This window comes from Amia ocellicauda, chromosome 1, assembly GCF_036373705.1.
Source record: "Amia ocellicauda isolate fAmiCal2 chromosome 1, fAmiCal2.hap1, whole genome shotgun sequence".
NCBI lineage: Eukaryota > Metazoa > Chordata > Actinopteri > Amiiformes > Amiidae > Amia > Amia ocellicauda.
Window position 1 is genome coordinate 46,059,233 of NC_089850.1, and position 25,355 is coordinate 46,084,587.

Consider the following 25,355-nt stretch of genomic DNA (forward strand, 5'->3'; position numbering starts at 1 on the left):
CTTGACTTAAGAAACCTGGGTCACCGTTCCCCTGCACTGCACCGGCAGCAATAATGAGCTGATTTAGCATACACATGAATTGTGCCTTATTTGCAATCATTAATTCAGTAAGGTTATGTAATGTGAGCAGCACAGCTGAAAGCCACATCAGGAAAGGCAAGCATATAGAGTAATCAAAAAAGATGAATGATGATAATAATAATTATATTGACAAGACCAAACATCACTGTACTGGATGAAGTGGCTATTGAAAATGGATTGTTGGCTGGCTGGATAACACCAAACAGCAGGTATGTGAAGTAGCCACTAAGAGAGACATCTGCATCCACAGCAACTTAGGTTTGAAAACACTGCTGATGTGGTCACATTGTGTGAAGTCACAGCTTTGTGTGATGTCACATCATTGAATACACTAAATTACAGAGCACCTCTGAGGGTTGTTTACTATGGATTTTGTGATCAAGTTTATCTGCTCATGACTTCTCTTAATTTTGGTCTTTGCTCGCTCTCTCTCTCCTTCCCTCCCTCCCACAGGGTATTTGGCTTCCCTGTCCATTACACAGATGTCTCCAACATGAGCCGCCTGTCCAGGCAGAGACTCTTGGGACGATCCTGGAGTGTCCCAGTCATTCGCCACCTGTTTGCACCACTGAAAGAGTACTTCGCCTGTGTTTAGAATCCACACTTGCAGAAAAAAAAGAAAAAAAAACAAACACAAGAACTGATATTTAACAAGAAACAAATGATAAAAAATATGAAATTTTACTCTGATTATTTACAAGAAACAAAATACATTTAAAGTAGATGTTTTACATAATTTCTTGTATTTTAAATGTCATTCTTTTATCCTATTTAATTTTTTTAATGTCATTTTAATTTTTAGCAATGTTCAGTAAATTTTTAAAAATTGATTTTCGTGTGTAAGCTGTACTTGAGGCAAGGCTTTCTTTTTACAGCACTGAGACATGTCTGATGAGAAGGACTGAGACCTACAGAACAGCTGAAAGCAATGACCTTCCTTAAGATGCACATATATATACTGCATGAATGTATGAGCACGTGTATATGTGTGCGTATTAATTTGGCAATCATTGCGGCCTGGTCTTGAAGAATAGGAGCACAAGCCAGGGGGCCACCACAAAATGCTATTCACTTCCAGTTGCTGAGCCTTACAGAATAAGGAACCAGTCATGCATATGTTTTTTTACAGTTTTTATGGTTCTGTCCTAAGGAATCCTTGGAATCAGAAACAACCATTCACTTATACCTCTCGTTTACAGTTTATTTAAATAACTTAAAAGGTACTACTGTAAAATGGTGACTATATTATGGTGCTTTTAAAAGACTACGATGATAAAAAACATCCGCTTCCATGTGGCCTTACAACTTTGTCTGAACAGGGTTGTGATGACAGATGCAAAGGAGTTTATTTTTGCTTTCTTTGTCTTTTTTTTGTCATGGTGAAGGGCGTTCAGGTGACTTCTGTGTGAGAAGTTATACAATGCAATAAGTTGTATATGAAGTCACTGTAAACTAAAGCCTAAACGGGCAGAGAAAGCAAAAGAAAGAACGGAAGAAAGAAAAAGAAAATGCAAATAATCTGCCATTACTGTATTTTTTTTCTACCACAGCTTTTATACAGAACTTACTGGTGCTTTTCAATACTTTGGCCTTATCTTCTCAGGCCACACCTATGGCAGCACAAATGAACCTAAAGCCAATCAAATGGTTAGCGATGTTTTTTCGTCATCCTAAAACCTTGAGATCACAGACTGCGGTGAGCTGCTCATGCAGTTTCACTCAGACTGATGTCATTTTACTGTACAACTCTGCGGGAGTGGGGACTGAGGGCAGGCCGTTGTATAGCCAATTATATTCACCCTTCAGCCCCTGCCTCTGCAAGCTTTATTCAGTCAGGTGCAAATAACAACAACATGGTGCAGCTTCGCATTGCTGTTCTGCCTTTTTATAGGAGTTTTTTGCTGTATTATCAGCTTTGCTTAGCAGTTTTGTATGTATATTTTCTTTGTCCACTTTATCTTCCCCCCCTCCCTATCCTTGAGTATTTTTTTTTATTGGTTTCTTTGTTTTTTGTTTCACTTTATGATGTGAACTATTTGACCCTTGTAAGTACTTTTGGATCATGCTAGGGCTGTGCCAATGGATAAGGAAGAAAAGGGGTTCGTTGATGCTTATTTTTCTAATCAAATTCACAGAAGAGGATCAATGGTTTAAGTAGAGAAGTGGACGTGTGTATGAAATCACCCATCCACACCCACAGCAGCAAAAGTAAAATGGAACCCCTTCTCTTTTCATATCTTCCTCTACTTTAGGATAGGATTTGTCACTATATAATAGTTGGCATATCACGATGAAACTAAATATGTGCAGCATGTGGGACACACATGGGAGAAAGGAACGGCTTTAGATATTGTGTAGCTGAGCTTTAGGTTTTCAGTCTATCCCACTGCGCGTCTTGCAGCTGCTGTAGTATGCTCTGACCTGCCTGCCATGCTCAGTGCACTGTCACGTGTTTCTCTATGGTTCCTGTGGTGTCCACAGCTTTCCAGAAATGGTGGCATTTAGGACACCCTTGGTGCACAAAACTTAAAAACAAATGCACACGTAATAGCCTTTTTCAAAAACACCTGTTGGGAGCAAGGATTTAAAAGCCAGCGTAAGAATGCACCGGGGGGGCAGAGTGTCATCCTGGTGACCTTAGACGTGTTTTTATGAAATGCAGATGAACGTTTCACCAGCAGCGAGAGTGAATTCAGATTAGTGCACTTAGTTCAAAAGCGATAACTCTGATATAGGCCATTCCCTGAGAGCCAGGATTGTTATTGACTGACGAATACCAGTGACAGGTAGTTAAACTCACACCCATCATCATTGCACTGGACTTGAACCACAACTTCAGCTTGTGATATGACCACAGTTGCTCCTTTCTCCTTTAAGTCCAACTCCATTATATGATGCCTGCATTCCTGTTCAGTACTGAAATGTAGACATGACATCACTGGGAAGTGGTCTGACACTGAGCAAGCGCTGTTCTCTCGTGTGCAGCAGGGGGCGTCTAGGTGTGTCCGCCGTGCCTCGGCCAGTGAAACCGCACCTGTGCCCCTCTGACGGAGATGGTGCCAGGCCAGGTGTCTACACTTGGTCTCGGATTTGCCCACTAAGGTCACTGTTCTCGCCTGTCCAGATGGTGTATTTTCACTCTGTTGTCAAAGGTGGCCTATCCCCTTGACATCTGCTTTGCGGGGAGGTGGGTCTGGGGTCCCTACATGTGTGAGCCCAACCTATTCTGCCTTAAGCAGTGGGTGGTACAGAAGGGTCTCCTATCCCCTTAGAGGAGGATTGCTGGTGGTTACACACCACATCCAGTCTCCAGGCTGCGCAGCCCAGGGGTGGTGGCCGATCGGCCCACAAGGTGGCAAAAGACCTTCCTCCCTGGCACAGTCCAGGCCCGTTCCACTGGACACCTGGCGACCTCGTGGGCCGTTCTCTTCCAGACCCCCGCAGTGCTGCGCCTTGGTCTTTCTCCACAGAGGTTTTGCGAGATTCTAGCGCCCAGGCACGTCGGAGCCATCCTCTCAGTGTTTGGTTTCCCGAGCTCTTGTGGGCAGCCTGAAGCCCCTTCGCCTGCCGATAGGTATGTGTCTTGCACTTGTCAACTGCTACCGGGTTTGAGATGGCTATGGTGTTGCCTTCCCAGTGAGGTAATGGTAGCATTTTGATTGTGAAAGGGAACTTTGGGCTATTATCGAGACCTTGGGCCTCTGACAGAGAACTGTAGTTTTGGGGTCGTAGTGCCCAGCTGGGTTAAACCCTGGCCACAAGCCCAATGCTGCACTGTGTCTTTGCTTCTTCTGCAAAAGAAGGGCAAGCTAGTGTTAGCACTGTAAGGCCCTTATTGCACCAACCCAATAGACATGTCCAGTACCTGGTCAGTGTGAGGCTGCTTTCCTGGGAGGGAACGATGACATCGCTCGTTCAAGGCATCGAGGCTGTGATAATAACCCAATGTTTTTGTAAATAGACAAGTTCGCCTGTTGCTGTTTGTTTGTTATGTCTTTTTAAATTACTTATAAGATGTACAAATATGATTCTTTGCTAATATATATCATGAAATTAGTAAAGCTTGGTTAAAAAAAAATATGAATTTGTATTAAAATAAGCTATGAAGCAGCGGGAATGGCAGGTGGGGTGATTTCTAGCCCACCTTTTGTATTTATGAATTGTTTTTATGTTTGATTGAAAAGTGAATTGTGATGATTTGTCAAGTGATCTTAATAATAACTTGTCGACAGCTTTAAGAAGGAGAAACTCAGCTTTATCGCACAGCCCTACATGCGGAGGTTTTTGTTTCTTTTTCTTTTTTTAAGAACTAAAAGAGGGACTGTAGGTGTTTCATAAGGTGCTAAACATTTTATCTAAAAAGAAAACAAATATATTGTTAGGAAAAATCAACTTGTCTTGACAATGACTGTTTTTAAGTTGTCGTAGTTATAAGAAGAAAAAGCATTATTATTTTACTCTTATACAAATATATTAACAAAGGCATTTTAACTTTGTACTTGAAAAAAAAATAAAAAATAAAAAAATAATGGAGAGATTCATGTGTTTTAGCCTAGACATTGCTGTAGTTGGTGCTTATCTGTGGGAAAATCATGTATTCATATTGGAAATTAGAGAAAAAGAAACCTTTGGTAATAACTTTTACTGTTACATATGTACTTGCTTGATCCCTAGCAGCCGTGCTTCTCTACCCTACATTCCATGCAGCAGGATCGTCCGTGTTTCTTTCTTCCTGTTTGTTTTAGATTCTGTTTCGTTGGACTGTAATTTTTACCGTCGCTTCGATATTTATTGACAACAATAATGTGCATTTCACAAGTCTGAGACTCTGCAGGTCAATTTCTCTATATTTCTCTCATAGTGAGATAGTGATACTGTTGTACTTCTGTGTAACTATTTCTCGTGACATAGCTGTTTATGGATTATACTATTCTAAAGGTCAGTGCGTACAACCAATGTAGCAGTCAGACTCAGTCCGCCTTCGTCCCATTATTTTCAGTGCCCAGAAAGAAGAAAAAGGCTCCTTTCTTATGTACTTGTGCTGGAGAACACTTGAATAAATGTACTGTTTTTGTGCAAAAAAAAATAAAAGCTTCTGTCATTTTTCACTATTTTATTAGTTAAGTAATAACCTCTTTACTTCCTGTCCCTAATTACACTGTACTTAAATGGTATGTAGAATTTAAATAAATGAACACAACAGCGTTGCAGTGTAACTACAAGGTTATCCTGTATACATTAGTGTACTTCACCTGGAACTCCTTAAACCAAGTAGGACATGCAGTCAAGCGGAGGGTAAAATCCAGCTTCAGAGTTGCCGAGGAAACATGTTTTTTTACAGACAGCATGCAAGGGGTTACATTTAAAGTGCATTGTATGTATATTCAACAGCATTGAAGGTACACATCATCGCACAGGTTCTCGGGTGATAGATATACTTTGAGTACATTGTAATTATGGGCAGTTCATTCAGATTGTGGCCATGGATTATCATTAACTGCCGTAGAGGTCACACTGGCTATAAAGATGCACTCGTAATTAATCAATACAATTCTCCATTTGCATGACGACAGCATTGCTTTTTTCCACATTATATTTATTTGTAAAAGCTTCCTGCTCATGTATGCTACATCATGTTGCCAATTGATTTGCTCCTGTGGCGGTGAAAGTTTTAAGCTTACAGACGTGGAAGAACCTTTGCACAACTGTAAATGAAAAGGTAAATACGGTAGCTGAGGCAATAGACATTACAGTTCACACAGAAGAGCGTTATTAGATATTGGAGAACCTTGCAGGCAAAGTTCTCTTGAGACCCTTTTACCCCATGTAATGATTCAAAGGTCAAAGGTTTATGCACTCTGTTCTACAGATGACTGTGTGCATTGATGTATCATTGTGGTATTCCTGAGTGTAACAATTAATTTATAATCCAAATCCGCTAATTCCTAAATCCTTGTTTCTCAATTTATTAAGATTCCATTTGCTTGATCCAAGAAAGCTCAAGGAAATGATCCATAGTTGAAAATGGTAAAGTCAGGTCACTGATTGCTCTATGTTTTGCAATAAACTAAAAGCCTCGTTCACACCTCTGGGTTGCAGTCTTATGGAAACTGGAGTACATCCTATCTTTGGCTAAGCAGGCAGTGTATCAGCATTCATCTTTTTTTTCTGCAGTGATTGTCATCAGAAAAGCATCTGTGTACCACCCTTCACAAGCAAGGCAGCTTAGCCACACTAAGGATGTTGCCATGTTCTCAGACTTAATTTTTTCCTGCTTCCTTTTATTCTAGTTCAGATTAATTAAGCAGGACATAAAGAATAAGAACTGTTCAAACTTGTGTGGAAAATACAATTCTTCACTTTGAAGTCAGTTGATTTCCTTAGCGAGTACAGAGGTTTTCCCGCTGGCACAGCTGCTGCAGTGGTGAAGAAATTAGAAGCCGGTTCACTCTGTGGGGTCGGCTGGAGAGACCGGCAGTGTGTATATCCTGGAGAGACAAAATTACAGATTTAATGAGGATAAGGAAGAGACAGGAAGCAGTGAGGAGCTGAGAAACTGCTGGCATTACACACCTGAGCCAATTAGTAATCAAAACATTGTTGAAACTAATTAGGAACAAAACATGCTACAGCATTATTCTTTACAATCAGAGAAAGCAAATTAAAAGTGTTATAGTTGTACCAATACAAGCCATGCTGCCGATAGTGTATGATCACACACACAACACAGTACCTGTACTGATCTGTCTCCCTGTACAGGGAGACCCTGAGACTCGGACACAATGTTTTTCAAAGAGGATTGTCAAGATTGATAATTAAAGGAACACAAAATTAGTCATTTAGAAAGGATAGTCTTTGTTAATAAACCAACCGAATAATGGGAGAAACACGGTTAGCAGCTTTGGGAATGCAGGTTGATGCCTCTTCAAGGGGATTTATATTCCTGTGCTGCAGTGGTGACTTTTCTAGAACAGCACACCACCATTTTTACATCACTGGTGTAGAAACACAAGATTAATGAACTGCCAGGATTCTGTTTTCAGTAACATTCACCCTGTATGGTACACATATAGCACTGGATGAAGGGGCTGGAATATCTTAGTCTGTGTGTGAAAATGTGCAGAGCCTTGTTCTCTTTACTATGTAACCTACTGAATGTCACTGTGCACATTATTGCACAGGGCAGATGTAGTCTGGATACTTGCAGTAATTATGATGGTGACTCTAAACTCAGTGTATAATACAGTGAAAAGCTTGTCCTTGGGGCATTTGCTCTGCCTTTCTTATAATATTGCAGCTGTCACACTTTGTTCTCCTTGATTGAATGGACATCATTAAATTACCATTATTATATCAGATACGTGTTTATGGCTACTTATAATAGGTGTACTCAAACTGAAAGCCTACACAATAAGTCAGACACACTAAGTGACCTTGATTGAATGTCAAACTCCTTACAAGGGGCTGGATAATTTATAAGCTAAAATATAAGAGTGAATGAAATGATCTTGAGTAACCTGATAATCATATGTTTGTCAATTTTCTTTAGCAGACCACAGTCTCCTTTGGAAGGTGTGGTTGTGGTGTTTTATTTGTATGTTCTCAGCTACTATTTTAGTGAGCATGGCTCTTGAGCTCAGTGACTGGACTTTTTCATCCATTCAATAGTTTATGATTCTGACTGGAAGCTACATCCCTCGGCAGCTGAGCTCACTGGGCACAATACCTATGAGGCTACACAGAGAAAAGCCATCGTCAGTCTGAACTTTCAACCTTCAGATCCTCAGAAAAATTGCACAATACAAATTATATGGAGTTTTTTTATAATGTTACAGTTAATTGAATCTTTAGTTTCATAGACAGTTACGTTTCTGAAACCAAAATCTGCTTCATAGAAATACAATTCCTCATTGGACAGGGAAACATTCAGTTCAGGCAACTCAATAAATGAATTATTCAATATATTTAAATCAATACACATACTGCAAGTAACAAAGCCATTTATATGTGATGGACAATGTTGTTAATCAGATTACCTTTGACTGTATAATGTTAGGCTGACTGTACAAATCCCATGCTTTCATGGTATGGGCAATAAAATGTCCTTTTTTTTGTTTGTTTTTTGTTTTACATTCTATTGACAATATTGTCTAAATTAATTCAGTTTTCGTTGTCTGCTTGTGAACATATTAATATAACGTTTGTGGATAAGGGATTGGAATGGGTTACATTTATTCCAAACTTTATTAATAAGTGATATTAAAAACACAATTCATTTGATTATTTAAGTGGTTAGACATGTGGCTGATCAAGATATTACCTACCTCATTGTCAGAATATCTCAGAAAAAATTACCTAATATATAGAAAACAGTGAAACTGGGTACTTCCTAAAAAACATATTTTACATTTTATATTAATACAAAACGGTCAGACTTACAATATTTTTTAACTTTCAAAGATTTGGTTGCACACTTGCATTGTCACAATCCGTAAATTGTATTTCTAAAGAAAATATCATTTGGGGGAATGTCAGGGATATCAATGCACTACCTACTCTTTCACAACAACTAAACCAGTTCCTAATGCACCAACATTGAAAACGAATGTCTGCTGTTACTTTACTAACTGTGTAGCATCATGAAGATTTACACCTGTGTGTTTTTAAGCAAGTCCTTAATTCGTTGTTTAACACTAAGGGCTGAATTAAATCAAAACTTTTACCCACCTGCTAATAGCAAACTACAAACCTGTGCATCATAGCAGTTACATTTCTGATTAGAAGAAAGTGGCATCTTACTGAAAATGAAGCCACAACTGAGTATAATTCTGTAGTTTCCGATTAGCGGGTGGGTAAAAGTTTTGATTAAATCCCAGCCCACCAGTGTAGATAACACATTTTTACAATTACATCCTTTTATCCACATATATATTATTTAAGATATACAGAATCATGGACACGATTTATGCAATGATATAAAAACATGCTGACAAAAAGGGTCATGTATCTGTCCTGACACAGTGCTATTTTGCAAGCTGGACACAGAGTGGTGCTATTGGACCCGGGGCCTTGATGTTCTCTTGACAGAAGAATGAAATCCCACTGTAGTTTAGTTTCTTTACCATTAAGATGAATCCCCCAGAGACGAAGAAGGATCAAAGGTGATTTTCATTGCACATGTGTTGAAATTATTCAAAATGTAATGCTAGGTATTTTCTGGAGAGAAATAAATACCCTGTTCTATTTCTTCAGCTACAGTCCCCAAACCACATACATTTACAATCCAGCTTTTGAAATGCAAAACTCATAGTATTTTTTTTCATAACTGTAGCATCTTCCATAGATTGGTTTTTAAGGGTTGATTCCTATGATGTCACAAAAGCCAACCCAGGTGCTGTTGGAGAAGCAGACACGCTGCTCTCCCTGCTCTAGATGAAGATGGATAATGTAATTCTCTACCAGACTGGCAATCTGAAGGAGCCACAGAGGTCAGAGGCCTTCTGGTTAAAAGGTCATAGAGAATCCAAGTCCACCTGCTGATTCCTTTGTCGTTAAATTAAAGTCTGTATCCAAAAGAGTGGCAAACTTTATTATGTGCAGTACTTGGCTATTCTTTATGTATTTGGGAAAACACAACATGTTGGCAAGAAACCATGTTAAACAACACCACAATCTGCATGAGCACAGGTTGTGCTACTCCCGGCCCCTTCCATACTGGCTTGTAATATGTATCCCCCTTATTCTTTAATCACTCCCCTAGAATTACAATACTACAGTTGTGGCTACAGCTCTAAATGTAACTGGGGAATGTCTAAATTAACATTTTCAACATTTTCACAGCTACCTTATGCCTACCAGAATGGACGGTAATGATTTTAATGTAGGTCCATCACACCTGACATGGTGTCAGTACAAACAATCATATCTTCAGGAGTCCCCTGATTCAGCATATGTCTCTAGTTAACAGTACACGTCAGTACATTTATCATTTAATGACTTCCAGTACTAAATCAAATGTAAAAGAGATACATCAAAAAAGGCAGCTCCATAGCCCACTTAAACCCCAGTCTCTTGCTCGTGGATTTGTTCTTCTTCTGACCACGCCTCATACCGTATATAACCATAGATACTCTAAAAATGCTCATCCATCTAGCATGCTGGGTTGTGGAGTCCTTTTCCTCCCCTTTCATGATCTTCAATCAAGCTCAACGTTTGGCACACCCCCTCGCTCCTCACAATGGTACCAATCCATTCACTTAGATACGCCCTCCCTGCTTGTTTATTGGTCAGTTGATGTGACAGAAGCCACAGAGAACGTCTTTGATTGGTGCGCGGGTCTGTCGGCCGGTCTGGACTATCTCAAGATGCTCAGGGAGGGGGGGGAGAGGACGTCGGTTTATGGCCAAGTGCAGCATCTGCAGGCTGTACCGTGCCAGCTGTCATCAGCTTGCACAGAGAGAAAGGGTGTCTTTCTTTAGCACTGCGAAAGACGGACATTGGAAATACCGAAAAAGACAAGGTACGTATAAATTCGATTAAATCCGATCTCAAACCTTGAGCTGGGGTAGCAGGCTATTTTTAGCACACGTTGGGTTTAATTCTAGTGCAGAATGGGTTACCTGTGGTTTACACGCTCCCCACACACGCATGAGTCTAGTCTGGGGAGAGGGGCACTGGCTGATGCATTAACGCTGATTCAGTCGGTCTGGGGGATTTGCTGGGTGTGTTTTTTCGATTTCTTTCCGCCATGCATTAATCACACATTTTAGTTAATTAATTATAAAGCACTCCATGGCCACCATTACCGACAGTGACACCTGCATGGTGTGGATGCGCGAAGTGCAATGAGACACGATTATGAAAATGTGTTTATTTCTGCTTACCTTGAGCAAGTGATCCGCAGTTGAATGATCCTGTGCCCGGGAGCTTGATGCCCATCTTTGCAGTGCTGCTGTGCGGAGTCTCCGGCCAGGGCTGGGTCTCTTCTTTGTGTGGGCAGGGCACCACGCTACGTTGGGTTTAGCATTTCTGAACATCTCAGACTAGTATTACACATGGTGTTACAATGAGAATAAAATCCTCCGTGCCGGTTTCATTTGTATCTGCTGCCCGGGGTTGGGGGTCGGTTTCCTGCAGCGATGGTGCTACATTGTCGCCTTTGTCATTGTGGTCGCATTGTGTGGGACCGTGGGGACATCATGCACCCTGGACACTGAGTGATGGGTGCAGGATGGCCGGGGATGCGCGGCTCTAGTTGGGACTCTGTTGTTCTCGTATTGAAGGATCAGTGGTGCCAGAGAGGTACCATATTTGTCTTTCTTTAGTTTTGTTTAAAAACACATTTTTTTGTGATTTGATCATGTAAGAGAGGATCTAAATTAATACTATAATGGTATAATCTGCAAAGAAAGTCAATAGCAAGTTCCGTTTTTGTCATTTATATAGTATTTTGTTGAAATGTGATTTTTGATACAATGCAAAATATTTATTTGATATGGGGTGTGTCCTGAGAGAAGAAATAAAAACTTTGTCATAATCCAGCAGGTCCATAATTGACTGTATTCTTGACTTTGCCATTGGTTGTTATGGAAATGAGCTACATAGAAAACATTTAAATCTGGATAGATTTCCAGGTTTCCTCCATTAAAAAAAAAAAAAAAAGCATTATTACTTTATGTCACAACTGTTTGGACCTATCCTGCTTTATCTAATGATTAATTCATGGCCACAGCCCATTGTACTACTTAGTCACACACAAAGGGGGTAGTTTTTGCATTCATTATTTTAACAAGCCTGCTTTCTGGTTTCTAATTGGATTTTTTGGTATGATTGGGTTGGTGGTGTTTGTGCCAGCGTGTTGTGAAGGCACATCCTCTAAACAGAGATGTGAATCCATGTTTTGGTGGATTGTCTTGACAACCCGTGCTTATGAAGCCGGTTTTCCCTGGCATTCGGCTGGCTCTGTTCGATGAGGCGTGTGTCTTTAACAGGCAGCTGGGAGATTGCAGACAGCAGGGTTTCATTGTCTCTGTCACTTTGCTATAGTGCCGGTCTTGCCTCCCCTCTCACCATCGCTCACCCAGGCCCGGGAGGAAGCACCGTTCGAGACGGCAGCCGTCTTTGTTGATCATAATTCTTTTAAATCATGTATGTGGGCCCACTTCTCTTCCTCAGGCAATGCTGGAGATGCAAAGATCCTTTTCCATTCTCCTCAGGTTTTGTGATTTTGGGACACCCCTAAAAAAAGAGGCACGGGATGCTCATGCAGTACACATGCACACAGGCACACACAGGCACACACGCTAAGATACAGCCCACACATCCAGGCGTTGGTGAAGGAGAGAGTGAGAAAGCAGTGCAGTGGAACGCAGCCATGATACAAAGAGACGTGTCTCTGTTAACAGTCACGCCCTTTCTGCAGCTCCAGACTAATGACTGTGGGGTGTGTATCCGTGCTACAGTAAGATGCATTGGCCGGTTACCATGTGCTCCATGGCCTACATGGCCCTTTGGAAAGTGTAGGGTGGTTATTGTGTATTCTGGGTTTGAACCATGTGGTTGGGAATCTTTTTGAGGATTTGGGCAGGGAGGTCACTGATCCAAGAATAACATGGGGGCTATAAATTTATGTGTTCAAAATTAGTCTTTAATGTTTTTTTTTTTCCTTTAGACTTTCCTTTCTTTTTATATTCTCTCTGATGCTCTTTCATTTTATATTGATGCTTATTATTATTATTATTATTATTATTATTATTATTATTATTATTATTATTATTATTATTATTTTTACATATTCTTTAAAGTGGGTCCCCTTTTCTTATTTCCATTAGTTTTGTACTATATCCCCTTTCTTTTTGTTACTGTGGACACTTCTTGACTTGAATTAGTAACCATAACTGGCTGTTCATTCTGTTTAATCTTCCCCTGGGTTATAGCTTTACTTTTGCTTTAATATATTTGTTTAGAGAGAAATCCTTGTGAGCAGAGATTCGCTCTCAGGCGCTCCTCTTGTTTTTGGGCAATGGCCTGGATTAAATTGAAACTCTGACCTGCTCACCAATTGTAAATTCCCATGCCAGATGCCTTGTGATGGCTGCTACCATTGGGCGATAGCAGCCTTTGGCACAGAGAACACTGCCATCAAGTGAGAATTTGCACAATCGGTAGGTGGGTCGAAGTTGTCATTTAAGTCGGGACAAAGGTTATTTTTGTGTGCATGGTTCATACAGAGCACAAAGGCATTGCTGTGGTTACAATTCAGATGCCCACAGATTGGTTTCATTGTGGAAAGAAGTCTTAACTCTTGATGTTGTTGTGACCCTTTGTACAGGTTATTAAAATTCAGAATTCCACCTTGAGTCTTTGCATATTCATTATTTCTCTGATTATTTATTGGTATTCCAACAGTCCTTTATATTACATCATTTTTTAACTGTTTTATGTTACTATGAAGTAAATTGCCTTCCAGCTCAAGAGTTCTAGTGGGTGGAATGTGTTCTGTACTCTGCAGTTCTGCACAATCCCATGGTACCACAATCAGGTCGGAAAACAAATAAAACACAATTTCTGTCTGAACAAGAGATTTGTGCTTACTTTCAATATTAATTACCATGCCACACTGCTCCTGGCTCACATTCCCAGTGACACCCCAAGGCACCCATTGATCAGAAATTAACAGAGATGTATGGCAGAGAGGAATATTTATTTACACTAGACAGCTAGGAGAAGTTTATTTATATAGGCCTATTTATTTATTAGTCCTTCAGATGTTTGTAACTCATTGGGGGATAATACAATGTAATACTATGTTATAGAAACATTATATCATTTGTAATGTAGCCGATATATAAAACATAAGTTATGGATCTTGATTTGCTGACACTTAAATATCCATACGTATGCTAACAAATCTGAAAATCAGCATTTCACTCATGATCAAGACTAGCATGTTTTTAACAGTTGTGGGAAGACATCTATCTTTAAGTAAGTGCTCAGTGGATCGTTGAGTACAGCTCTAGTGTTCATGTAAATCACTGTGGCTTGTTTGGCTATGGTACACAACGTCTGTGATTGTCTCTGGCGAGGATTACAGCGATATTGTGCTGCTACCGGTGGGCGTGTCTCCTGCCGTTTGGGATCGCACATGACTGGAGATCTCACTGGTGGAGACGTGGGATATGGCGAGTGAGAAATTTAGCTCGGGGGGACTGCCATGTGCCAGCATGGTTAAAGTCTCTAGTGGGAATTGTACAGTTTGGTACAGTTAGTGACTGCCATGGAAATGTCTAACTGTCATCTGTCACTGCATCCTTACTTTAAGAAACAAATTAAATAGATATCGTCACGTCTCTTTAATGTCTCCAAAATACAGTCATGGAACCATGGTTATTCAGGTTACAAACCTAACTTATTAGATGTCAGTGTTAAATAAATACACATACTCTTATTATAGTACACACAGGGTATCCCACTTATTGTAAGTGCCTCCCATTCCCATTTTAGTTTTGTTTAAAAATAAGCTTACTTACTTGTTTCTACTGCCTATGGTAAACTGGCATAAACTGGCATACACTGGAATAAAGGCTGGAGTTAATGCCATGTTGATTGTTGCTGTGTTTTGCACACACAAACTGTAGTAGGACAGTAATGTATTATATTGGCTTCTGCTTCACTGTAACAGTTTGGTCCTCGCCCAGTTAAGAAGCAATTTCCAGCCGCGATTCCAATTTTCTTTTCCCTTCATAAGCCACAATAAACGCAGAGGAAACTATGTAGCTGATGACTAGAGGGTAGTTCTGGCACGTTCCGCAAGTGGAAAATTGCAACTTTATACAAAGCCGAAATATGAGCTGTCGAGGCAGCCAGAACCAATGGCACTCACACGGTCCCGTCCCCTGCCACTACTGTCGGAAAATAACAAAACTGTTGCTGGGTTGTGGGGTTTGTGGAGTTTCTTTGCCACATGATTGTCTTCATGTGAGCAGAGTGTGTTTTCCCAGGCCTCCATGATCCAAGTTTTATGTTATTAAAAACATTTTGGTTGCCCATGCAGATCTCTCTCTGGGTTTTAGCTATCTAGGCAACCCCTCCTGCATCCTGCATCCAAATCTAACTTCATTTAACAATCCTCTAGCTGTCTGATGTGACTGTTGTAAAGCTGCACACAAGAATCTGCCTGTGCTGGAGACCTCCTTGGTGTGCCGAGAGACTGTGTTGGGAAAGTCCTCTTAAGTCAGTGTGGAGCCCGCGGGCTTGGATCGAGAGCTCCGTCTGCGTTCAGCGCCGGCACTGAGCAGCCCGTCTAGATACTCCTACCCCTAGAGAGAGGATATTAAGACTTACAAGATCAAATGAGACCAATTAACAACTGACTGCAGTCGTGTAGAAGATGCCTCCTAATTATTTTGGGGGGAAGTGACTATGGGGCATTTGAAGAATCATAATCGGGAGCATGGGAGCATGTCTACCTTCAGTTGACATCACTATTTTACTGGCAGAGTGCACCAACATTGGATTAGTAAACGCACCGCAAGGAGGCCTGGGGCGGCAGAAGGGAGGGGGTCGTTATTCCTTTCAGTTTCTGCAGAACGCTATTTAAATGCAATATCCCTGTGTGGACTAGGTAGTATATATATTTTATTTCATTACTTTTCATCAATCCTACAAGCTGACACTGGAGATTTTTTTTTTTTTTTATAGAAGACAGTGTTACCCTGCAAAGTCGTAATCCTGAAGTAAATCTTTGCGAGACTTATTAGGTGTTTGAGGGAAGTGTACCTTTGTCTTAAGCCTGGAGTTTTCAAAGCATTTACCAAAGCTTTTGATGTGTTTTACTTTTGATTGCCTAAATGTCTATCACACCACTGAAGAGCAGTCATGGCCAAGTACGTGATGTGCTCTCAGGCTGCAGGTTATAGATATTGACTGACATTTTGTGAAGAATTAATTTGTGCTGTTTCATGCTAAATGTTTGCCGTGGCTTTTTACTCACGTTTCCTGGTGTCCCTGTTGAGGACTAGGCTACGTCTTGTATTTGTAATTCACTGAGGATTGTTTTGTCCTTGTTTTAATTATTTCTGCTTGTAATAAAGTGATGCTGGGAGTCGAGTGGAGGGGATGGTTTGCTGTAGTGCAGAGGTGTCAGAAAAAAGGAAGCAATTTAATTTGTGGGGTTTATTAGAAGCCGAATCTGTCCTGTCGGATGAAGATTTCTTCAGGGCGAGGCAGAGAGACACTGACAGTGCCAGAGCCAACTTCCCCTCGGCTGTCAGAGCTGTATGCGCTCGGTTTAACTAAAGCAACCGCACAAACAATAAAATGAGGAAATGCGCTTCAGCTACCTTCTGTTTGACAGATTGCTTAATCAACCCTAAAACTAACACTGTTACCTTTTTCATCGATGTTTTCTCGTTGCCTATTTCAGATATCAGACAGCAGTCTATTGCATTTCACCTGTATTTATATTATAACAATATACCACTCCGGTACTCTATAGAGACATCTGTAAAATGTGGAATTTCAGTAACCTTCTGATTTAAACACGGGCTTACTTGGTCTACTATACATTTTTTATAAGTACATATACAGTGAGGGAAAAAAGTATTTGATCCCCTGCTGATTTTGTACGTTTGCCCACTGACAAAGAAATGATCAGTCTATAATTTTAATGGTAGGTGTATTTTAACAGTGAGAGACAGAATAACAACAAACAAATCCAGAAAAACGCATTTCAAAAAAGTTATAAATTGATTTGCATGTTAATGAGGGAAATAAGTATTTGATCCCCTATCAATCAGCAAGATTTCTGGCTCCCAGGTGTCTTTTATACAGGTAACGAGCTGAGATAAGGAGCACTCTCTTAAAGGGAGTGCTCCTAATCTCAGCTCGTTACCTGTATAAAAGACACCTGTCCACAGAAGCAATCAATCAATCAGATTCCAAACTCTCCACCATGGCCAAGACCAAAGAGCTGTCCAAGGATGTCAGGGACAAGATTGTAGTCTGAAGTTTGCCAATGAACATCTGAATGATTTAGAGGAGAACTGGGTGAAAGTGTTGTGGTCAGATGAGACCAAAATCGAGCTCTTTGTCATCAACTCAACTCGCCGTGTTTGGAGGAGGAGGAATGACCCCAAGAACACCATCCCCACCATCAAACATGGTGGTGGAAACATTATGCTTTGGGGGTGTTTTTCTGCTAAGGGGACAGGACAACTGCACCGCATCAAAGGGACGATGGACGGGGCCATGTACCGTCAAATCTTGAGTGAGAACCTCCTTCCCTCAGCCAGGGCATTGAAAATGGGTCATGGATGGGTATTCCAGCATGACAATGACCCAAAACACACAGCCAAGGCAACAAAGGAGTGGCTCAAGAAGAAGCACATTAAGGTCCTGGAGTGGCCTAGCCAGTCTCCAGACCTTAATCCCATAGACAATCTGTGGAGGGAGCTGAAGGTTCGAGTTGCCAAACGTCAGCCTCGAAACCTTAATGACTTGGAGAGGATCTGCAAAGAGGAGTGGGACAAAATCCCTCCTGAGATGTGTGCAAACCTGGTGGCCAACTGCAAGAAACGTCTGACCTCTGTGATTGCCAACAAGGGTTTTTCCACCAAGTACTAAGTCGAAGGGGTCAAATACTTATTTCCCTCATTAACATGCAAATCAATTTATATCTTTTTTGAAATGCGTTTTTCTGGATTTTTTTGCTGATATTCTGTCTCTCACTGTTAAAATACACCTACCATTAAAATTATAGACTGATCATTTATTTGTCAGTGGGCAAACGTACCAAATCAGCAGGGGATCAAATACTTTTTTCTCTCACTGTATTTCTATCCCCTCTCCGCAGTCTCAGGTGTGACTGGAGAACATTGGCAGAAGACAGTCTCAAGAGTGTGTGTGTGGTGGAGTGTGACTAAACCTTTCCAACGTCTTATTTTATATGGGAGAAAAGTAGAGCATGCAGAAGGAGGTGTGCCTTTGTGGGGAAGATTAAACAGTGCATGCATTACCATATGCAAGTGTGCTTCACAATCCCAACTACAGCACTGCAGGGTCTGGTCCAGATTTTTGTAACATTCGTAAACTAATTTCTAGGTGGATTTAGTCTGCTCCGCTTAATATGGATATCCTACTGCTTACTTAGACACTAAACCCTTTGTGTTCTTTCTTGTAAACAGTTAGGGTTAATACCCTTCCTTCTGATAATGTGATGTGGGAATAATAAATGCTGAAATCCACTATCATGCAAATAAAAAAATAGTTTGATCTGAGTTACACCCACTCATTTTGAAGGCTGCTGCTCTTAGGCTGCACAGCAGTTAATCAAGTGATGAATTGCTATCCCAGAGTGTACTGCACTGCACTGCCTGTTCTGAATTTCTGGGTCACCCTCACTATAAACGATAAACCCTTTATGGGCAAGTAAAGGTACAAAAACAGGTCTTCAATTACTGAGGCAATTAGAAACATTTTGAATGATAATGCTTTTAACAAAGGAGGTTAATACACAGCCCTTCACGTAAGTGCCATTTCATTCTCTAATGCCTTGTTTTAAATCAGGCATCTCATTGTGGTCTCTTTTCCATAAAACCGTTATATTGCACAGAATTTGCTGCATTACAGTGTTCTGCATATCTTTACACATCCTTATACACCTCTGTTTTGGGCCTCTGTGCCTGTACTAGATACGAACGGCGCAGTAGTGGTCTCCCTGTCTTTCAGTCTGTCAATAATTAATAGTTTTCTTGCTGTTCTAAAATATTTAGAATGTACTCTAAAAGCATTCTATAGTTTTGTTCTGCTCCTAAATGTGAGCTTCTGAAATATAATCTGTCCAGAATGATTAAGGTACCCGGTCTGCCTCTCCCTGACCCAGAACACATCCACAGACTGGCATCCTGCTTTACTGCGGCTGGGGAGGGGAGGGCAGCGCCGGTGTCTGGCTTTAAAGCCTGCTCTTGTTTCCTCTCTCTCCAGGGCCATGGCCGCTAACTCGGCGACTATGCGGATTCTGATCAAAGGGGGGAAGGTGGTGAACGATGACTTCACCCAGGAGGCCGACGTGTACATCGAGAACGGGATTATCCAGCAGGTGGGGCGAGAGCTCATGATCCCTGGAGGGGCGAAGGTCATCGACGCCACGGGCAAGCTGGTCATTCCTGGGGGCATCGACACCAGCACTCATTTTCAACAGACCTTCATGAATGCTACCTGTGTTGACGATTTCTACAATGGCACCAAGGTACCATACAGCCTGCAGCCTCCGTCGTCCCAGTGTTTGTTTTGTCTTTTGAGTCCGTAGAATGTTTTTTTTTTTTTTTTTTGTCATTCAGTACTGCAGGTGTTTGACAGTTTTTTTTACGGTTTTATATTGTGACTAGTGTTAATTGGATGATAAACCCTATATACGATTGTTGACTTTATGATTATTTTTTCACCTAGTCTGTGCCTTGCCTGTGTGCTCCTCTCTGGCTTTGTGTCGCTGTGATCCCAGTGGCAGGATTATTGTCCACTTCCAGCCTGTCTTCTGGCAGTGCTTTCGGTCATGAATCATATTTACATTTTGACATTAAAATGAATAGCTCTGTATTATTTTTCACATCCTACGCCCTGCTATAAGCGAGGAACTCAGAATGAAGATGACAAAGCTGTAGGCACGAATTCAGTTCAGGTACATTTACTGTCAGTGTGATGAGATGCAGCATTTTCTTGTAGACGTGTAAATAATTTATGTGGGGATACCAGACACCACTAGCAGACAAAATTCACAGCCTAAGTTTGAGTCTTTGACTTGAGAAATTGCTTGATATGAACCTGAATCTGACATGTTGTTTGGGGCTGTTTCAGTTTACACTGGGGCCACCCATGCACAATGTATTCAATTTAAAATGCTTCTGCTGCAGTCATTTGGAAAGAGATGTAGGATGTACCAGGATGTAGACGTTACATCAAACACAGGAGCACTTGATAGGAGTTTCACTGTGCATCAAGTGTTCAGCTGCAGCATTTCATGGAACATTGTATAGGGTGCATTGCCATAATTTAGCTTTTATCATCATATCCCATTTTTCCCTTTGTGGATGGTATCTATACCAGACACGAACTATTCAAAATCAGGTTTAAATGTTGGTCTCCACTGTGAATACCAGCAATTGAAGCCAGAATTTCAAATTGAGAGAAAATCATGACACCTGGATTTTGTTGAAAAGGGCTGTGTTTTTGCTATAATTATTTTCTCAAATTACCTTTCACAAATGAAGCTATGTAATGTGTGTAATTGCTGGTTCATAATAGTTATGGTTCTTTTTTGGCAGTTTTATAGAATGTCAGTTGTCTCGATGTTTTTTCTCAATTTGTGCTACTTTATTCTTTTTACGTATTTCATCAGCCCCCCCCCGCTAGCGTGAAGGAAACAATGTCAACACCCACCCGCCTCCAACCTCCCCCTAGCGACATAGAAACACCATCAGCACCCCCCCCCCCCCCGTTGGAATCGCGGACAAAACTCCATCAGCACCTGTCAGGGGGGTGGGGCGGCATTTTTTTTTTTTTCCTAGGGCAGCAGAACGTCCAGGGCCGGCCCTGAGCATTATTGAGCTTGTACCTCTGGATATATTGAAACAGGAAAACAAAACCTAATGGTAATGTGTTAAATCAATGGTAATGTTTGGGTAAGATTGATCCACTCTCCATTTGCATGGCAATGGCACACAGCTCACAATCTTCGCCACTGACATTAATCACTTTTTGAATGACATTAATTGCTGTGCTTACTGAAGCTTTCATGCCAGTATGATGTGGGACATTAAGCCTCAGTAGCAGTGAAACCCAGTGAAAAATATTTTTAACACCTGAGATTGTTGATGTATTTATTTAAGTGTGTAAAAGAGAGAGATTTTCCCGGGCTGATCTTTTCATGGTAATTGAACAATAAAATACCGTGGATATAGAAACACAAACAGCTTTAATTTTATGTCCTCAATAAAGTCTTCCTTTCAGCTTTAAATAGCCAAATTAATAGACATGAGAAGCGTACAGCCTAATGCACTGTGGCGAGGGACTGGTTGGTAAAGCCTGCTGTCGAGACAAAAGGAAGTCAGCCCTTGCAGAGGTCCCTGGTCTGACGGGTGTCTTGCTGAATCCCACCATCTGCTATTCGCTTTCATCCCACTACAGCTGAGTGGCCCAGACTTGTGTGGCTGCCGTGACAACTCAGCTGTAATGGGCCTGGCCTCAGTCCAACAAAGGTTTACCTCTCTGTTTAAATAACATGAAAAACCCAAGCCAAGGAGAAAGAGAAGGGAATCCTCCTTTTATCCCTATCCACTGCTGTGTCAACGCAGCAGGGTGTTGGTTTCTTCCTACATGGATTTCTTTTTTGTTGTTGTTTCAAATATGAATGAGAGGCTGCAGAATTGGTGTTGAATCTCAGACCCAAGGTAGGTTTGTGACCTTACTGGTACTTGGATCTGTAATGTCAAATCTAATTCGCTCAGAATCCTTTCTATATGCTACAAGTTTTTTATTTTAATTGTTTGAACAATATTGATGTAAATATTAATGAAAATATTTGAATCCTGCCAGAATCATCCTTGTTCTAGGAATTTAGATTAGCAGTCTACTGACATAAACGTGTGTGGGGAACTATAATGTGGTTTGTCATGAGCATTACCTAAATTCCCTAGGTCAAATTTTCTTATTTGCACTGAAGAGATGCTTGAAAAGACGGGTAGGAGACCAAGGATGAGGTTTTTCTATTTAGGTGTTTGACCACCAGGGGAAAGAGTAGACTGTGTGCCAACATGCTTCATTAGTCTCTCGCTGCTCGAGGTCTCAAGTGACTTTTATTAGCACAGGAAAAGAGTGGGATGTGACCTGCTGAAATATTACACCATGGAAGATGTATTCGTAATGGCTTTGTATAATAAAGATTGCTAGTAATGCAGCAAAGTGGCTTTAGATATAAAAGATTTATTAAGAAGTGTCAAATTCTTCACCACCCTCTATAAGCGTGGCCTATGGCTCATTATTAGCAGGTTTTTAAATTAATAAGCTAAAAGCCAATAATGTTTACTGCCTACCTCCTCAGCAGCAGAAGAGACGGGACACGTCTTCATGGTCCCTCTGAGAGGAGCTGGTGTTGTGTGTGCTATTGACAATTGGCAAATCGCTAATGGAGGCACAGCCACGTCACCTAGTGTGAAGTCGGCTCTCATGTGCCCCGTCACAGGTGTCTCGCCAAGCTGCTCGGACAAGATGAAGCAGTTGGTTGTCTCTTTAGACAAGGAACTGTAGGAAGGCACACAGAATTGGGTCAGTGTTTTCTGTTTGAGTTCCCTGGGCAGTGCTCCACCTCTGATCAGCCTCTGGTCCGGTGTTCTGATCAGCTCCTCTTCTTCATTATTCCAAGACATCTGTCGGTGCATGAGGGAAAGCCAATATATGGATCGAAATCCCTGTCTCTGTCATCTTTCTCTCTATCGCTATATATTTCTCAGTCTCTCGCTATTGTTACCTCTTATTTTAGTTTATTTTTTATATAAAGAAGAATGCACTTTGCAGGCTGTGGTACGATGCTGTTGAGATGCATTCGATGTGGGCAAAGCTCAGTTTGGCTAAATTCTAGGAGCACGTCTGCACGTGTGCAGTCGAGGCAGACGAACGGTTCCCATCCAGTGGCTGGCAGTGTTTGCACCTGCTGTTGTGAGATAAAGGCCTTGCTTTGACCCTGTGATCGATCTCTCTTTTGTACTGGAGAAGCCAGAGAATATCTTTTGTCCCTGTGTGATCATTTGGTTCGTATTCATTGGGGTTATTGTTTTTATACTTAAGCAATGCTGTGTTAGTTTCCATAGTGCAGTACATACACAGGGAAAGTCTAAATCCTGTTTTTTGTTTCCATCATTACCTTGCTGTACCCTTCAGACCCTAACACTGCTATGTTCAATTAGTGGGTATCACATGGGAACAATAAACCTAGTACTATTAAACTATATATTACAGTATGACTCCTCAATTTTAGATTTTGTATAAAGTGATGTTATGAAAGATGATATTCTATACTGTACTTAACCTGGCTGCACCCTAACATTACCAACAGTCAGCGGTGATTTATGATGCAGATAAATTCTGCTTTTCACATAATCCCGTTTGATTCAGACACATTTCTGTGTGTTTTGTTGTGATGGATGTGAAATATGTCCCATAGGATTGTAGTCCGGGATGAAATCAAACCTTCATCCTCTGGCAAAAAAAAAAAAAGCTGCCATCAAGGCAAAACCCAAGGGCTGGATTTTATTGGTTGAGTTAAAGTTATGTATTGAATATTTAATCTGGGATAACTATGGATTTAGGTTAATACAGTGGTGTGTGTGCCAGGTCCCCTGAATTTTGAGCATTTGATTTAATCCTGAAGTTAAAATGACTTGAGAATAAAAGCCAACATCTAAGGGAACTGTTTTGTGGCCTCCTAAATAACCTGTCTAAGATCAAGAAGGAAGAAGACCACACACTTGGCTATAATTGGACTTGGGGCCGAGTGCCGTGATAATGCAGCACTTGCAGAACTCCGGGAACTCAGAAACAGGGTTGCGTCTGCACAATGAAGAGTTTATCTGAATTGTAGCTTTGTCCAGCTGGTGACACAAATCGCATTGTCTCTTGTTTTTTCTTTTTGTTTTACCCTGTTGAAAGCGGACGCTCGTGCTAGTCTGGCACGCAGAGAGACCATTACTGATCATATTCTGTTTCCATAGTAACAGTAGTGCCAAGAAGACGGCCAGCCTACTCCTGTCTTGTGTTTAGGAACAATGGCTTTCAATTACAGACTCGTGGTAGAGACTGGCCCACTGACACAATCATCTCGGATCAGCTGGCATCTGGATCAAAGATTCAGTATTTCACACTGCGTTGTATAGATTTTTCACATTACTGTGTTAAAACATGGCACCCTTACACTTCTTTTGAAGACTAATATACCCATGTCAGCTTCATTGGCCTCATCTTTAAAATCCTATAAAGGACCTGACACTTCTGACCTATAGAGGTCACACACCTTTTTTTTCCTCGTTTAATTTAACATTCTCTTCACGGCATCAAAATAAGAAATTAAAATGCTCATACCATATATCTGGGGCGGGGGGGGCTGCGTTGTCGAAATGGGAAAGTTCAATGTCAGGTGTACAGCTGAGTGCAATACCTTTTCAAGAGCAAGAGGGGACTTTTTACACATGAAGGCGGACAATTGGGGCTAGCTCAACAGGACTGAAGTCTAAAGTCACGTTTTAATTTGTGTGTTTGCAGCGGTTTAAAGTTTGGTTTTATTTTTCTTAATTATTTCCTGTTTCGCTCTACTGTACTAGTGAATAGACGATTAAATGTCTGAAAGAAAGCATTTGGGGTGTCAGGATTTCTCACAAAAAGGTGTGTGTGGCACAATTGATCTCCTAAAGCTGTAGACAATCCACAGCCCTGGGGGGCCTGGCCCTGCGGCTATATCAAATAGGATATGAAGATGTGAAGGGGAAGGCCTAGAGCTGCTAACTCTCCTGTCATCATCCGTATCTATCTATCTGCATCCCATTTCTCTGACCTTTTATACAAAAAGCCCCGTTTTTGTATTTGTTTACATCTATCCTGTAATTCAGTTATTTGTTTGTGCGTCTTTAGAAGGAAGCTTTCTAACCCCACTTCTGACAGCCTTCAGTTATCTTGAAGGGAAATATTAGGGAACGTGAAGCCTTTGCTATTATTTGAAAATTCGAGCACGCAAGAAAACGCATAATCAGAAGGCGGAACTAGTATCACCAGGGGAGATGAAGACAGCTGTCAGTGCGGGAGCATCAGGCTGGATCTGCCACTGATGAGGATCTTGCCCCGTGAGAGGGAGGGAGGGAGGGAGGCTGTGGTTTTGGGGCCTGTTTGGTAGTCCTGTCAGGGCAGCACAATGGGCTGGGGAGCTGTCCACAGGGGCGGTGCTGAAATTTAAGATCAGAGGAGCCCGGGGCTGCAACTCCCCAGCGTGTGGAGCACAAGGCTGATAGAGTCATTGCTATCCTGCCAATGTCATCCCTTTAACTTCGAAGACAAGGACGCCCTGTCACAGGAGATAGAGCATAGCGATATACATACAGAGGAAAAATGACTTGCGCGAAGAAAAGCGGGGCCTGCTGTCTTCCATCACGCTGTTGCTAGGATCTGAGTGATCTACATGATCCATCTACAGAATTAATGAAACACTCACAGAAATCGGCAACAGCGTGATGTCCGTC

General features: G+C 41.3%; 2 protein-coding genes across 12 annotated transcripts in view; both read left to right on the top strand.

The window, feature by feature from the left end:
- Nucleotides 1-5,172, top strand: part of LOC136751361 (DNA (cytosine-5)-methyltransferase 3A) — a 152,600-nt gene extending 147,428 nt beyond the window's left edge. For all 11 annotated transcript variants that reach the window (XM_066706926.1, XM_066706953.1, XM_066706945.1 and 8 more), the window contains one exon: nt 535-5,172. In XM_066706926.1, coding sequence (XP_066563023.1) covers nt 535-676 — 142 coding nt within the window. In that variant the 3' untranslated portion in view covers nt 677-5,172. The remainder of the gene's footprint in view (nt 1-534) is intronic.
- A 5,332-nt stretch (nt 5,173-10,504) lies between these two features.
- The window catches only part of dpysl5b (dihydropyrimidinase like 5b), a 42,152-nt gene continuing 27,301 nt past the window's right edge, over nt 10,505-25,355 (top strand). The window contains exons 1-2 of the mRNA XM_066707026.1: nt 10,505-10,600; nt 19,063-19,327. Coding sequence (XP_066563123.1) covers nt 19,067-19,327 — 261 coding nt within the window. The 5' untranslated portion in view covers nt 10,505-10,600; nt 19,063-19,066. The remainder of the gene's footprint in view (nt 10,601-19,062; nt 19,328-25,355) is intronic.